This window comes from Henckelia pumila, chromosome 3 (assembly GCF_033568475.1).
Source record: "Henckelia pumila isolate YLH828 chromosome 3, ASM3356847v2, whole genome shotgun sequence".
Classification (NCBI taxonomy): Eukaryota; Viridiplantae; Streptophyta; class Magnoliopsida; order Lamiales; family Gesneriaceae; genus Henckelia; species Henckelia pumila.
Window position 1 is genome coordinate 173,739,691 of NC_133122.1, and position 17,274 is coordinate 173,756,964.

Genomic DNA, 17,274 nt, shown 5'->3' on the forward strand with positions numbered 1-17,274 from the left:
GTGCAGAAGTAAACCTCCACCACCTACGGGCTCGCCCATCCAGAAGATAGCCAAAGGTCTCCATCTTCTGCTCCTCGGTGCAGTGGAAAGTCTGAAAAGTCGTCTTCATGCAGTCTAACCAATTCTCCGCATCTTCCGGAGACTCACCTCCAACTAAGGGCTTAGGACCCATAGCTAAGAATCGACGTACAGTGAAACGCTCGTCGTCATGATGACGATGACGCCGTTCTCGACGATGCTTTCGGTCGGCATCACCCCAACGCCCACCAATACTGCCATGAGAACTTTGGTCATCACGATTTGCCATCTACAAAAATACCTCATGATGAGACTAAATCCCAAAAATTCTTTTGCATGCTCTGATACAATAAATGTAGTAACCCTTACCCGCATCACCTATTAAACAGAACTTAGGCATGCAATTAACTTAATAAAATAGATATCAGAATAATCTTGCGGAAACCATAAATAAAATACAATCCCAAGGAAAGGAATCCGTAATTTATCCAAATAATATACAACCAAATCGAATAGCTGTATCAACCAAAACAACAGTAATAAAACCTACACGAAGCTCCAGCTGGCCAACCACTGACTAGCCCCTCCTGGATCCACCATCCTCGTCCAATCGCAAACCTGCCCCATGGAATAAGGTGTCCAGAAACACAGAGTACGAGACGTGAGCATAAAAACGCTCAGTACGAGAGTATGAGTATACATGCATGCAAAGTGAACTCCCTATAAACTCGAGGTCAAGGATCAGATAACAGAGACAGACCGGGTCCTGGTATGTAGCACGCTGTGCCGTCGCTTCAGGAGGTGGCTCACATACCATAATACCAGTGGATATGCCGGACCCAAATCGATGGAAGTCCAACCACTAACAGGATAGGGTACAACCCTACTAACAGACATCTCGAAGGAGATAGGTCAGTATGCAAATTAATGCAGCATAAATCAATGACATATAAACCATGCAGTCACATAATACATGCATACTCAGTCAGGATATCTCGAACAGTACTTTCGTACCTCAAATCAGTGCAAGCTTTACCAACTCTAGGTCCACGCCTATAGTCTGCTCTACACTGCCAAATGATACTACTATCATTAAAGTGCTCTAAAAGCCTTAACTAAGCTCTTGCATACTCCTAAATATTTATAAGAAGCAAAAGCTATACCTTCGTCCGTCGTTAGCCCTTTGATGTCGATGCCTCCAGAACTTGGGCACAACTCTGCTACGACTTCCGAACGCCTCGCCGACCACCGGGTCAAGCCTAGGAAGGCTAGAACAACTTGAATAGACTAGAAAGGAGAGGGAAATACTCGGAATTGGCAATTGGAAATGAAGCCTCGGCCCTCTATTTATAGACAACGATCGGAACTTCCGATCCTTGATCGGAACGTCCGATCCTGCCATCGGAGCTTCCGAAGATCCTGATCTGCCACGTGTCAAAATATCACTTGTTGACTCCGGATAGGGGTGATCGGAGCTTCCGATCTAACCACACGTCTTGGATGACGTAATATCATCGGTGCCTCCGATCGCTCATCGGAGCTTCCGATCCTGTTCGGAGCTTCCGATCGTGCCTTCGGAGCTTTCGATCCGTCCGATACCCAATTTATTTAATTAGCATTAATCCTTTAATTACTCAATTAGGGTACGGGCTACTACATTGACGGCAATCATTTCTAAGATACAACGACTTGCGAACGAGATATATCAGTACAAAAAATATCTCGAACTTCATCGAACTAAAATACGCAGCAACTTGCTTTTGTGAAATATGGGAGAATATGTAGAAAAACAGAAATCTAACGTTTGATGTTATCAGATTTCGAAGTTATTACTTTTCTACGTTATAACAGTCATATATATAGACTGAATCCAAAGAACATGTCTTATGGCATAAGGGGATGCAACCTATGACAGAAAAAACCCAAAAAGAGACGCATCTTTTCGGAACACAGACGGCGCGCTTGCACGGTAAGTTTTCACCGCTTGAGTGGCTGACAAATTGCCAGACAATCTTCTGGATGCTCGCTCGAGCGGCAAGTTTTCTGGCCCGCAGGTGGAGTGCTGCCCGCTCGAGCGGTAATGGTTGATGTACACAATAAAATAATATTATTTTAACTAAATTTTATCCAAAAAGAATGATTAGATCATAAGACCCCACCCCACCGAGCCGGCCAATCGCGCGCGCGTGTGTTTGTTGCATCGACTAGCGTATTGCCCCTTTACAAAACACGGTGCGCTAAGGGCCCAATCCCATAATCCCAAGTTGGATAATTTAAAGAGAGAAACACATTTGTATTCTTCCAATGTGTGACAAGCTATTTCTCCCTACAATTCATTCACAATTTTTCAACACATGAATTATCAAAAAAACTATTCTTTATCTTAAGTTTGGTTCATGTTTTCTTTAATTACGTTGGCCCTTGAATTTGAACAGACGACCCGCACTGTTCATGTTAATTCGTGTGATGGCACATCCCTTCCTACATATGTGATGATTTATAATTTTTTGTACGGGAAAATAAGTTTTTTGGTCCATTAACTTGTTCATGTTTTGGTTTTGGTCCATTAACTTTTTCGATGTGGGTTTTGGTGTACTAACTTTGCATTTTCAGAGTTTTTTGGTCCAACTGCATACGTGTCAACTTCTGATTGGTCCAAAATGATGACTTGGACCAATCAAAAGCTGACACGTATGCAGTTGGACCAAAAAACACTAAAAATGCAAAGTTAGTATACTAAAACTCACATCGAAAAAGTTAATGGACCAAAACCCAAAGAGAATAAATTTACTAGACTAAAAAACTTATTTTTCCTTTTTTGTACAGGAACATGTTAAGATGCTATATTGACCATAATACCCTTGTGTTGTCTTATTCAACCTTGTCCTCCATTAAAATTTTCAATCTTACACTTCCATTTTCAGGAATTCATCTAATTTCAAACCCGAAGTCATCACGCACAAGCAAAAACAATTTATTCTTTAAACACTGAATAATATAACTTGCATTCGGCCGAAATGCTCAAGGTTCAACTTTTCACCCCTATACCCCAAATTGTGAGCTCCAACACTCTCGACCTAGGCCCCCTTAATCCCTCCCAAGGCACCCCCGCCAATTTCTTTCTTTCTTTTTTTTTTTTCTAATTTCATGGATATTACAGAATTCTTTTATCCATAATTGATTACTGGAAATAGGTTGCTATTGCAATCACTTGTTCTTGTATTTCGTAAAGGGTAGCCATTGCTTCGAGGCTTCTTCCGCGAGATTGCAGTTAATTTTTTGTTTGAAAATTTTTTTGTTGTGTGGTTTTGAGATTTGGCTGCTGATGGAGAATAGGAAGGTCTGGACTGTGGAGGGAGATGCTAATGTAATATTGTTAGACACCGTTTGGTTTGAGGTATGATATATATAATATATACATAAGTAATATAATGTTACAAAAAATAAATAAGAAATGATAGTTAAAATAGTATTGGATTTGATTGATAGATTATGGTTTATTTGATTTGATTCATTAAATTTTATATAAAAATGTTAAATGATTATTTTGTCTTTTTTACAATAAATAAAATAAAAATTATATTATTTATAAGGGGTAATATAGTAATTTGAGTTCAATGATTTGATTGATGTGTGATAAATAAAAATAAATAGTTAATATATGGATAAATAATATGATGAGAAGAACGTGAGATGTGATGTGATGAGTTATACGTATATTAATAATATGGTGAACATGACAATGCCTTAGATGTTGTTAAAATTATAATTTGATGATAAGATAATCGAGGTAAATATGGCCGAGCAAATTTATGGGAAAAAAAATATGAATAAGTTAAAAGAGTTTTTTTGGTCATTATACAACATTATAATAAATTAATCAATCAAATTAAAATCATATCAAACATCGCATATATTATGATCACATTGTATTATTTATCCTTATAAACTTCTAATCATTAGCATTATTAGTCCTTAAATTATCATATCACTCAAACCAAGCAGTATTTACTATTATTCCGTTGTACGCATTGCGTGCTCATACAGTTTTTTTTTAACGAAAATAAAAAAATAAAAATTTAAAATTTAAAAATACAAAAAATAAATATAGTATTTTCCTAAACAAATAGGCACAAAAACAAAAATAGATATATCAATTTTATAAAGTGAGTGACATTTTCGTAAATAAAAAAAAAAAGTCAAATGACACTAAGTGTCATTTGGATAAATAGCAAAACATATAGTGACTAAAAAAGAGAAAACCACATAATATGATTTTTGCCTAATAATTTTAGTTTTAATGAAAATTAATTTAGGAATTAGGATATAATATTAATTTCAAATTAAGATTCACCTATTAATTGAGAGTTGGTTAATTAATTAGATGATTTCTACTATAATAATATAGTAAGATGCACTAGTAATTATTACATGTGAAAATTTTATATATTATATTTAATATTTTAGATTTGAATAATAAAAATGAAAGATAATGGTTACATATATTAATATGAATTTATTTATTGACATGCGAGAGGGGGTATTTTTGTGTGTATGTTAAAATGATAGATATAATTATTTCGAAAGAATGATGTATTATCATATATAGAGTCGTGCCTATATTGTTTGATGGGCTTGAGGCATGAAGTAAAATATGGCCCTCTTGTTGTGATGAACAACTGTAAAGTTCAGTTCGTAAATAACAAGTATGATAAACATTTCATTAATACAACATAAACAATATATTATATCAATAACAAGCCAATAAATATTTGAAAGGTTACATAAATACTACTCGTGTAGCTATTTTAATGGTGGTAACATTTTCAAATCCGCGTAAGCCGGTTTTTGGACTATTATTTCTTTGTTAATCTACAACATACTAGTCAATTTAGTATATCCTTTGAAATTGTTGATCGAAAATAATTCTTCGTCAACTGCAACTTGTGAAGCTTATTTCAACTGGTTCAAGCGTTACTTTACTGATCTGGTCTGATGAACAAAATCTTAAAGGTGACATAAGTATTTGTGAATAAACCATTCAAATTTTCTAAGCACTGTAATGTCAATTGCTCTTTATTCATTTTTTAAATAATATCATCTCACGAAAATCAAATCCGAACACAATTCAACATCATTAATGTCTGAACGTACGTTGTATTAAAAATTATCGAAGCTTCATACAAAACTTCATCCAGCTAGTTAAAGTTCATTCTTTACCTTCTCCAAATTTAACAAAACCTCAAAAATCTCTTGATATTGTTTAAATTGTTCAAACTGAACTTGAAAAGAAGATTTGATTTGATCGATTATAAACAAAAAAAAATATTCAAATTGGTATTCTTCTTCTTCTTTTTAATTTTTTAATATTCAATTAGCTAACCACCTGCTCCATAGTTTAATTAATAAAATAAAATCGGCCTTATGAAAGGTCCGGCCAATTTTATTTTATATAATAAATACACAAATAATATTATATAGTGATATTATTAATACTAGCGTATTTGCATACTTGTTTTTTGTGTCGAAAAATTTGATTTTTGTTAAAAATTAATTTTGGAAAAAAAAATCTAATAAATTTATGTGAACAAAAAATAAATGTTTAAATATTAATAATAATTCTATAAGGAGTAGTTAAAATATTATGAATTATATATTTATATTAGTTGTTTCCCAAGAAAATTTTTTAAATAATTTGAAATTTAAATTAAAGTCATGCCAAGGGACAAAGTTGGTTTTTCTAAGGCCCTCTCACTTGATAAATAAGTATATATATTATATTGATGTAGTTTGTTTGTTAATATATACAACATTCTGATTTCTTTGTCCTATTCAAAATACAAATACGTGAAATTAATTATATTGTTATAAATTAAATATATTGTATTAAAATATAAGGAGAGTACTAATTCAAGTGTAGCATAGACTCAATCATAGATTGCATATTAATCGATGGATTAAACGTGCATTATATTACTGCATGAAATCTTATATGACTAATAGAAGTATATTTGTAAAAATCAGGAAAAAAAGTTAATTAAGTGAAATAGCCTAACTATATACATATCAGATGAATTTAATATTTTCTTATCAATGTTTATTAGATATATCCTCATTAACTGAGTTATATATATATATATATATATATCGATGTATCAATAAAAGACGACTTGATGATTATATTTTTGTCGTGTATTTGATACAAGAGACTCTATCACTGTTTGTACTATAAAAATATGGGGAATGATATTTACTTCAAAAATTTATAAAAGCATTTCACTTATTATATTTCATGATGTGTTTTCATACAAAATTATTCCACTTAATTATTTCATATTTTTATTAGACTTATATATCCTTTCTACTGATTATTCACTTTTCATATCTATTTCATTCTTTGCATATGTTTAGATAATTTAAAACTCCTAATTTAGTTGTCTTCTTTCGCTTTCTTTAACAATATAGATACGAATGCTATTATTCAAAATTCAGAGTTTGTGTATTATATTGTGCAAAGAATGAAATTAGCACCTCCAACAAATATTGAAGGGAAATCCTAATAAAGATTGTCACTCTCCCGTAACTTGTAATTATTTAATCTTTCAAGTAGGTTTTTTGTTTTTTTTTATCATAATTTCTTTTGTTTTTTTATGTGGGAACCCGCGGCCGCTACCTTCGATACACACTGGGTAAACCCCCGGTCTAACGCAATAGCTTGCAAATTACGTTAGTCAAGTAAACCATACTAGGCAAGTCATGTGTGACATGCTAGTTCAAAAAGGTGTTGATAGGGGGAATCGAACTCCTGACCTCTGTATAATATTTTCTTGCTACTATTAGTGGTGAGATTATTTTTTTTAAAAAAAAGTTTTAAGTGAAAATATTATGATGGTAAATCTTCAATGTAGATATTAGAGTAGATATTTCACCTTCAAAGACTTGTCATAAAAAAAATCTGTATCGATAGGTCATGAAATCTTTAGTGCTAAACGAGCCATATATGTTTAGTTTAGTGCTAAACGAGCCATATATGTTTTGGCAGGTTCCACCAAATTAAAACAAATCTCGTAAAAACACACTCATATATGCACCTTTCTCCTAAAATCGAAAATACCTTCCTTGATAAATCATAATCAAGCGAAAAAGACTTTAATACCCTCAAAACCCTTGCCGCAATCACCCAAGTTTTTTATCTTCTGCCTTTGCCATAAAAACAGTTTCATATAATACGATTAAATCATATATTTATTTGTGAAAATATCATAACTTCGTTATATCTTTTAATTTTAAAATAAAAAAAGCAAATATACATAATTATACACGAATAGATTAGCGCGTTGGGGCCTTTGGCCTATTTTGGTTGTTTTGTTTGGTATTCTTTGAATTTTCAAAAGTTCCTTCGAAATGAATTCTATATTTGTATTGTGTCTTACTTTTCTCAACATAAAAATAATTCTGTACCCACAAATTGAGACTTATAATTTTTTTTATATTTTTTACTACGATGGAACCCACCACCATCATATGTATTTGGTAAAGAGACTCATAATTTCTTGATTTAATTTAAGGAGAATATTAAAAAAAATTCAGTCACATTAAAAAAATATTAGAATACCCGTTCGGCTTCTCTTCTATTTAATTGCCTTCTCGGCTTCTCCCTACGCCTCAGTTTATAATAATTAATATTAATAATTGATGATTCTATTCTTCAATTAAGTTTAACATGTAAATTATATAAATTAACATATTCTTTCTCAAAGATTCTTTCTATACAATAATGACTTGAGTAAACAAAAGTAACAATCAAATACAAAAGTAGATTTTTTTTTTTAATATTATGTAAAACTTATTATATAAACTGAAAGAAGATGTATTTAACACGTATAATCATTAAAAAAAAAAGGTGGGGGCTATAGTTGAAGAGAAACTTTGTTTTCTTTGTGTTCAAGGTGGCAATCTCAACACCTTGTAAAATCACATTTTTCGAAGCACCTGTTTTGTTTGCCCAAACATCTTATCAATATTTAAGCCACTGAAATGACTTTATGTGAAAGATATTCTTGTATTTATTTAAAATATATTACCTCCGTTTTAATTATACAGTTCACATTTTCTTTTTTAATTTTTAATTTATTTTAAATATATAATCATATATCATATTTAGTAATATTTTTATACACTCTTTTACTAATATATTTCTATTAATTACAACTTAAAAATTGTGCAACCATTTTTGAATATATTAAATAAAAATAAAATAAAAAATTTGTGTAAAATTTGTTTTCTCAATTCATTATCATTCATGCGTAGTTTATATATATAGTATAGATATGTAAAATGTGTTTTACCTTGCGGGATCCAATATAATGGTATATTTACAAATTTTATGAACTCGATACGATGTGATATTATGATCTATTGTATATATTTCTTTAAATTACTCTTTCCTTTTATTTACTCATCAATAAACAGAAGCAGATAACATTTTTAATTTAATTTTCACGTCCAAATATCATATCAAATTATGCAATTTCAATTCAAGTACAAAAGCAATTAAGCAACGTGAGTGTTATTCAAAATACATCTTTCAAATCCGTCGATCGAAAAAAGAAAAACAGAAAGAAAAAAATACAACTTCTCCATCAATTGGTTGGGCACAATTTATGTCGTTGTAGTTATAAAGTTGTTGTAGGGGTAAGGAAAAAAAAATTCAAGGGTCTGAAGTGAACTAGGGGTGCAAACGAACCGAATCAAGCCGAATAATGTTTAAAATTAAAGGCTCGAATTCGGCTCGAATTAAGTATATTTGAGTTCGCGATCGATTCGAAGCTCAAAAATTTCAAATATTTTGATTCGAGTTCGAGTTCGACTCGAAATATTCGAACATATTCGTAAACTATTCGAACTATTGCTCGGATATTATGGTTCGAAAAGCTCGAAATATCCGAAAATTTTGAAATGTATATATATTTATTATATAATTATATTATATTAATAAAATATTAAGTCTCGCGAACTATTCACGAAGTTATTCATGAACAAAATAATTTTGGCTCGAACTCGACTCAAAAAAAAGTTCGAACATTTTCAGATTCGGCTCGAATACGATAAGTTCAAATACGAATCAAATATTTATCGAGCCGGCTCAAAAAGCTCACGAACCTGCTCTCGATTCATTTACACCCCTAGTCTGAACCCCTGCGTGGCCATCTATTCACACGTTGTGCTGTGCTATATAATTGTCTCAACAACACTTAATTAATTACCTGCACACATGTATGTATGTATATATCTATACTAATACTACACACACACACATATATATAGGACAACATTATAGCTAGCTAATTAGTGTCCGAATGAAGAAATCAAGAATGGCGAGGCAAATCGCCGGAGCGAGCATGGAGGAGGAGGAGGAGGAGGAGGAAGAAGCTGCAGCTGCTGGAGAGGTAATTGACATGGAATCAGGTGGCGCGGCGGCGGCGGCGGCCCCTGCATGGCTGCAAGGTCTGATGGCGGAGACATTCTTCTCTGGTTGCGGGGCCCACCAGGATCGCAGGAAGAACGAGAAGAACATCTTCTGCCTCAATTGTTGCCGAAGCTTCTGCCCTCACTGCCTCCCTTCTCATCTTCCCTCTCATCCTCTACTCCAGGTACATACATTCTTTAATTACTTTTATATAATATAATATACTCTCTTTCTATTTAAATTAAACTTGAGAGTATGATGATATCTGTATTTGACACGTTGATGTGTCATCTTTCAAATTTAAAAACTATCAATTTATTTTCAAATTTAAAAACTATCAATTTATTTTTTCTTTCTTTAGAGAATATGAATCATCAATTTTAATGCATAACAAAATCATATCATTTATTTTATGTACACGTATTTTTTATAATGTTAATTAATTATTTTTTTTAAAAAAATGTTCTTCAATATGAATCATTGATCAGTCATCAAATTCCACCATGATTTCAATTTTCACCCCATGTTTGATATTCTTAATGAATTCCATGCACAAGTTAATAATGAATCAAACCAAGATCAATTTTTTTGAAATAAATAAATTAAATGTGTGTGTATAATTATAAGAATGAAATTGAATATCTAAAAAGAGAAAAGTTGAAGGGTCAGGATTGAACTTTATGGAGGTGTAGTTATAGCCAAATATAGAATGGATGATTATATATGTATGGATATGGATCCACTTACAAAGAAATTAAAAGCAAAGGAGCTTCTTCCTCAGCTGTTGCTTTCGTTCATACACACGCAGAGTACTACAGTTTGACCCGGAGTCTACTTTGTCTTTACATGCCAATTCAGTAATATTGTACGTACCCACTCATCCCTCATTTAATTCCCGATATCAACAATTATTATGTATCCTACGTACCTAATTAACTATATATATATACATATTATTAATTAGCTTAGCTAATTAATAACTATATCTATCCAAAGATTCGTGTGAGTGTTGTGTAATCATCATATGTTTGGTGGATATATATATATATATATAGATTACAGAACATGTTAAATTATGTATGAAAATGTCGAGATATATAAATGAGTTAACCCCATGGATAATGCATGTGTCCCGAGCATACCGGTACCATAGATAAGTACTACCACACTACCACATTTAGTACTCTTTTATTTACACTCGTTAATTTCTTTTAGATAGTTGGTTGCAGCATTTAATGATTTTAGATGAATATGTGTACGAGCGTGGTCAGGGGAATTGATAAATGTTTATTGTTAGACGCTGTATTGAGACAGCACGGTGAAATTTTCGTATATTTCGAGATTATATATGAAATTAATTAATAAGATATGGGTGTAGGTGAGGAGATATGTATACCAAGATGTCATTAGATTGGACGACCTTGAGAAGCTCATCGACTGCTCATGCATTCAGGTACTAATCATTTTTTTATGAGATTTGTTTTAATTTGGTGTTGTATTAAGTTATGGTTGTTTTGCAGCCTTACACGATAAATAGTGCCAAAGTAATATTCTTGAATCAGAGAGCACAATCGAGATCATCGTCTTGCAAGCAGCTGAATGGTTCAGGCAACACTTGTTTCACCTGTGACAGAATTCTTCAGCACCCTTTCAATTTCTGTTCCCTCTCTTGCAAGGTCCACTCCTCGATCCCCACCTGCTAAATAATTTCCTTCGTTTTACTCACGCTTATAAATAGTTTTGACATGGTGAGCATCAGCTGAGGTGATCACCATCTAGCTATTAGATGTACATGACGTCTTCTCAACGATGCTCACATAAGTCATGTCCACCTAAAAACTACTTTTAAGTTTATGTCTGTTATATCAGTACCATTGCGTGCACGCAGGTGGATCACATGGTAACACGGGGGGAAGATATGTCTAGCGTTTTACGCAGGTTTGATGACTCTGATTTCGCCATCTCGCAATTCGAGGGGCTGCTCATGGATGGATCGGATCATGAAGGGAGTGGCTCCCATTACGAAATGGGTCGAGGCGAGACTTCGGAGGGACCGGAAGAACCCCGACTTGTGAGAAGAAACACAAAGACCAAGAGGGGATTCATGAGCATGGTCTCATTGAACAATAGAAGAAAAGGAGCCCCCCATAGGTCTCCTCTTTCTTGAATAAAATTAGCATATTATTTACCTATTTTTGAGTACCACTTATTCGATAGTTATAAATACGTGGGTCTGTATTATTATTATCTTGCTATATTGTTATAGTATATAGTTTTTATTTAACTAAATTTTAATTAATTGGTGAAATTTGATATTAAATTACGATTATATTTTAATTTAATTTTCAACAAAACCAAAATTATTAGACAAATTAATCATTTTATATGATCTTCTGTATCAAAATGACATTTCGCTATCTTTGTTTGTATTTTTAAATTTTAAATTAGATAGTTATCAGTCTTAAACTTTTTAATATCTAATTCATCATGTAAGTTTTAAAAAAACATAAAAATTAAGTAACATAAAAAATTTATGTATATACATGCATTGCGTGCAAAGAACGTGAGTCTATATATAAAGAACAATAACAACAATATAAAAATGCAATTAATTACGCAATGGAGACGTGGGATGAAGCATGATCACAGATAGGATAATTTATGTTTTCGACTGCTCATTCCTTTTGCTTGAAATTCTTTCATAGCGCAGTTAATGGAAATAAATATGACATGACATTATTAGGTTAAAAATCTGTAAAGGCAATTGAATATCATAACGCTAAAAACATTAAAATAGTTAGAGCCGCAGAGGGGGCCGATTGGGCGACGCCCGACAAGAAAGCCAGATAGGATAACATAACGACATGGTGGAACAATACTCTAAAATCAGGAGAGAATTTGAAAATGAGTATAGTTAATCCGATATCAAGATCTCGAAAAGGAGACGATATCTCGGATTAACATTTAATTATAACAATATTTTTTAAAACATGAAAATCATTATTTTTATGATCAAAGTAAAGTTGCACCCATCATTAGATAGATTGATTTGTCTTGGCTCCAACAATTATTGAATCATATATGGACCAATCCATGATTTGTCACGTTAATTCTATAACACTAATTATGTTATTAAGATATGGACCATTCAATCCATGATTTTTTTTTTTATTTTTGCAAGTGTTTTAATTTGAGGGGATTGAGATTGTGCAGCAACGGGTTGTCATGCATTATTACGTATATATGACCACAGAAAATCAATGATTGACATGTATGTTTGACAGAGCAAATCAAATCACAAATTAGGAGCCGAGTGGAAATTGGGACCAACACCCAGGCAGAGGGGCTTTCGGGGGACATGCTCCCTCTGATGAGATCGTTTATCGTGCGCCAAATTAACAGAGATTTTAAGTACACAATATTTCAAAACATATGAATTTGTTATAATACTGTTGTCCATTATATTTTAAATTTATAGCTATAATATATATTCGTATGATGGGAGATTGCATTGAGTATGTAAGATCATGTAGGATCCACAAAATCCAAGTGTATACGAGTCGATGTAAAAGTATGGTGGCACCCGTCGTTTTCAGGGACAGGTCCTCTTCTAAGTTGGCGGCTTATTTCAAACTTCAACTTGACCATATTCAACTGTTGCTATGCATGTGGCGTCAAATCAAGGTACCCATCTCTCAATGTCATATTTTATTGGGGTTCATTTTGGTACCGATTTATAGCTCATTTGATATCAAAATTCTAAAGTTAACGGGAGATTTCACATTCAATAACTAATTATAATCAACTTACTTTCCAACCCAAGAAAATGATTCTTTTTCTTATGGCCAAAACAGGTGTGGTATTAATTGAGAGAGAGAGAGAGAGAGAAAGAGAGTATAGGGGGTGTTACATCTAAAAAGTTGGATCACAGTCCAAATACGCCTTTTATGTAATGTGTACACATATAGAAGAGTGAGAGTAGGGCGTAGGCCTGCACTGAGGATAACAACTCTCATTGAAACATCCAATCCATTCCATTCTCAATTCAAAAAGAAACACTGTTCAATTTCTATGTATACATTGGGTCCCATCATTAAAATCGAATGACCTGTTGCAGGGAAGCCATGTGAAATGTGATGAAAAGAGGAGCATCAAACCAATAAATCAAAAACACAAAAGTGTATGGTACCATTTCAACAAATCAAAAACACTTTAGAATGGATGGTTTTAAATCTTTTGAAGAATCGGAGGCTTGTGATGTCCTTTCTTTTCTTCTATGTTGTGGTTTGAAAATTTTAGCAAAAGATAGAAACTTGGGATTTGTGTTTTGATGGGTTTTTCCTCCCATATATTTTCCATTCCAAACAGAGAATAAGAGATGGTGTTGAGATATCATGAAATGAGTCAACACTATGCTCCAGCACACCCGGTGGAGATTTAACAACACGTCCCGGTGGAGCATAGTCTCCTCTCTTAAAATGAGACAACATAACAGTGTAAGATGACTTTCATCTTTCACACTATCTGGCATTGCTCACAACCACGACGCAAAAAGCGGGTATAATTGCTGCGAGATTTAACTGTATGAATCAACACACTAGGCCATGAAAGATTCGAACTTTTTAATGGCCATTGCTCTAATGAAAAGATTAAAATTGAATTAGCATTATTATAAAACAAGAACATAGATACCTCAGAATCGTTAAATATCCTCGTTGGCAATTGATCGTTCCCCTGAATCCTGATCCATATTCTATACACTATCCTATAATAGCAGCTGATCAATCCTTCCATTAAATGGTGGCATAGGGATTCAGGGAGAGAAGTACCTGAAAGATCCAACTATTGCTGCGTCTCTGCAAAAAACCTCAATGGCATTGATTGCCTGACTGTTCGATTAGTTAAGATATTTCATCACTTAATTTTAATCAAGGGTGATAATTTTCGTAAGAAAGACCACGAAATGGTAATCTATTCGAGGTAATTGGATGGTTCTTTCCCCACAACAAAGAACATCGTCTCCGTTATTTCCAAAGTTCTTCCATTAATTATCTTGAGATAGGCATCCACAAGCAAACTTATATCACACAGACATTTTGTATTTACGATGGACACCAAATGAGAAACAATAAAACGAACACAAAAAAAAAAATATCAGTTTTTTCAACATTATTGCACTTAAGTCTAAATGTCATAATGGTTCTTCAACACCTCTGATAACTTCAGAGAGTCCATTTTTGGTAAATCCAGACACTCATCCTTGTAACCCGGAGAACACTGCAAATATTTCAGTCACAGTTCTATATGAAAAGATAGCTTATTGTAATTTGTTGTTCTCCAAAAAAGGATACATATATAAAAACAAATGGATGAAAAATCAGTGATAGACGTGGCCATGGTTCATAATGATAAGTTAATGGTTGTATAGAATAAAATCCCTATTTATTAGGAGTTAGTTGCGTATTTTTTTGAGTTATTATCGCACCATATTTTAGTGGGTTGTTATTTTCCTTTCAATTTTGTAATGGCTATTTAAGCCAAGTACCGTCATTAAATAAGTGAATCATTCACCCAGATCTTCTTGTTCTATTCTTTACAATCTGATATCAGAGCCCCATACAGGGGCCTGAGAAAAAATAGGTTTGAGTGATTTCCAAACAGAAGAAGAGAAAAGTAAGGATGAGTGAAGATAAGAATTTTGTGCAACCTGCTGTTCCACATTTCGATGGTCATTACGACCATTGGAGCTTGCTCATGGAAAATCTCTTGAGATCCAAAGGGTATTGGAGCATGATTGAGACTGGTTATAAAGAACCAGTGGCCGGTGTTTTATTATCTGAAGCGCAGCAGAAGGAACAACATGAGTTGATGATGAAGGATCTCAAAACCAAGAATTACCTGTTCCAAGCTATTGACAGAACTATTCTTGAGACAATATTGGAGAAACGCACTGCAAAGCAGATATGGGATTCAATGAAAACAAAGTTCGAAGGAAATGCTCGGGTAAAACGCTCAATTCTTCAAGCCTTGAGGAGAGATTTCGAAATTTTGGAAATGAGAACTTCTGAAAACATTACAGAATATTTTGCTCGTGTCATGAGTATAGCAAATAAAATGCGAAGCAATGGTGAGCAGATGAAGGATGTAACTATTGTAGAAAAAATTCTTCGAACTTTAACTGACAAATTCAACTACGTAGTTGTCTCCATCGAGGAATCAAAGGATATTGATGCACTCACAATTGATGAGCTGCAAAGTTCACTCATTGTGCATGAACAGAAATTTCAGAAGAGCAATGGCGATGAGCAGGCTCTGAAGGTGACTGTGGATGATCAAAATGGAGGTAGGGGTCGAGGCCGAGGTAGCTACAGAGGCAGGGGCAGAGGCAGAGGTCGACAACCATTCAACAAGGCTATAGTTAAATGTTACAAGTGCCACAGACTTGGCCATTTTCAGTATGAGTGCCCAACTTGGGCAAAGGAGGCCAACTATGCAGAATTGAATGATCACGAAGAGATGCTCTTGATGTCCTATGTTGAGGTAAATCATGCATTACGTGAAAATATTTGGTTTCTTGATTCAGGTTGCTCAAATCATATGAGCGGAAACAAGGCTGCGTTTTGTGAGCTGAATGAGATGTTCAAGGAGACTGTAAAATTGGGCAATGACACCACAATGAGTGTACTTGGAAAAGGAAGAGTGAGACTACACATCAATGGCAACACTCATGTGATCACTGATGTGTTTTACATCCCAGAGCTAAAGAATAATCTCTTAAGCATTGGTCAGCTTCAAGAGCGTGGCCTTGCCATTCTAATTCAATCTGGAAAGTGCAACATATATCATCCAGAGAAAGGGCTTATTATTTGATCCGAGATGACAGCCAACCGAATGTTCATTTTACTGGCTAATTCTCAATTCGAAAAGAAGGGCACATGCTTCCACACAACTACCTCAGATTTAGCTCACCTTTGGCACTGCAGGTACGGTCATTTAAGCCAAAACGGGTTAAAAACACTACAAACGAAAATGGTTCATGGATTTCCACTACTTCCTACATCATATAAAACTTGTATCGATTGCATGATTGGGAAACAACATCGAGACCCTATTTCCAAAAAGAGTACATGGAGAGCTACAGAGAAGTTACAACTAATTCACGCAGACATTTGCGGTCCAATCTCTCCAGCATCAAACAGCAAGAAAAGGTACTCACTATGCTTCATAGACGATTCAGTAGGAAAGCATGGACATATTTCTTGAATGAGAAGTCTGAAGCATTCAACATGTTCAAATGTTTTAAAAAACTTGTTGAAAATGAAGCTGGTTCATCCATTAAATGCTTGCGTACCGATAGAGGTGGGGAATTTAACTCAAAAGAATTTAATGAGTTTTGCAAAGAGCATGGTATTAAGAGGCAATTGACGGCAGCATATACTCGCAGCAAAACGGAGTGGCGGAATGGAAAAATCGAACGGTGATGAATTTAGTGCGAAGCATGCTGTCTGAGAAGAAGATGCCAAAAATATTTTGGCCTAAAGCTGTAAATTGGGCTATTTATGTGCTCAATAGAAGTCCTACATTGGCAGTACAAGATGTTACACCACAAGAAGCTTGGAGTGGAATAAAACCTTCTGTGGGTCATTTTCGAGTTTTTGGATGCGTCTCGCATGTGCATATTCCTGATGAAAGAAGGACAAAGTTGGCCAGCAAGAGTTTTTCTTGTGTTCTCCTAGGTATCATTGAAGAATCAAAGGCATATCGACTATATGATCCTACCTCAAAAA

General features: G+C 33.8%; 1 protein-coding gene across 1 annotated transcript; it reads left to right on the top strand.

Annotated features, from left to right (window-relative positions):
• Nucleotides 1–9,448: 9,448 nt before the first annotated feature.
• LOC140893126 (protein RGF1 INDUCIBLE TRANSCRIPTION FACTOR 1) lies at nt 9,449–11,789 on the top strand. The gene is made up of 4 exons (XM_073302193.1): nt 9,449–9,671; nt 10,866–10,940; nt 11,008–11,163; nt 11,376–11,789. Exons 1-4 carry the CDS (start codon nt 9,477–9,479, stop codon nt 11,652–11,654), a joined length of 705 nt encoding a protein of 234 aa, XP_073158294.1. The 5' UTR covers nt 9,449–9,476; the 3' UTR covers nt 11,655–11,789.
• The last annotated feature ends 5,485 nt before the right edge of the window (nt 11,790–17,274 follow it).

Bases quoted from the DNA above. Each gene is read 5' to 3' on its own strand.
- LOC140893126 (XM_073302193.1), top strand. From the start codon at position 9,477: ATGGAATCAGGTGGCGCGGCGGCGGCGGCGGCCCCTGCATGGCTGCAA. The intron at 9,672-10,865 runs GTACATACATTC...ATATGGGTGTAG, and splicing joins CCTCTCATCCTCTACTCCAG to GTGAGGAGATATGTATACCA. The intron at 11,164-11,375 runs GTCCACTCCTCG...GCGTGCACGCAG, and splicing joins TCTGTTCCCTCTCTTGCAAG to GTGGATCACATGGTAACACG.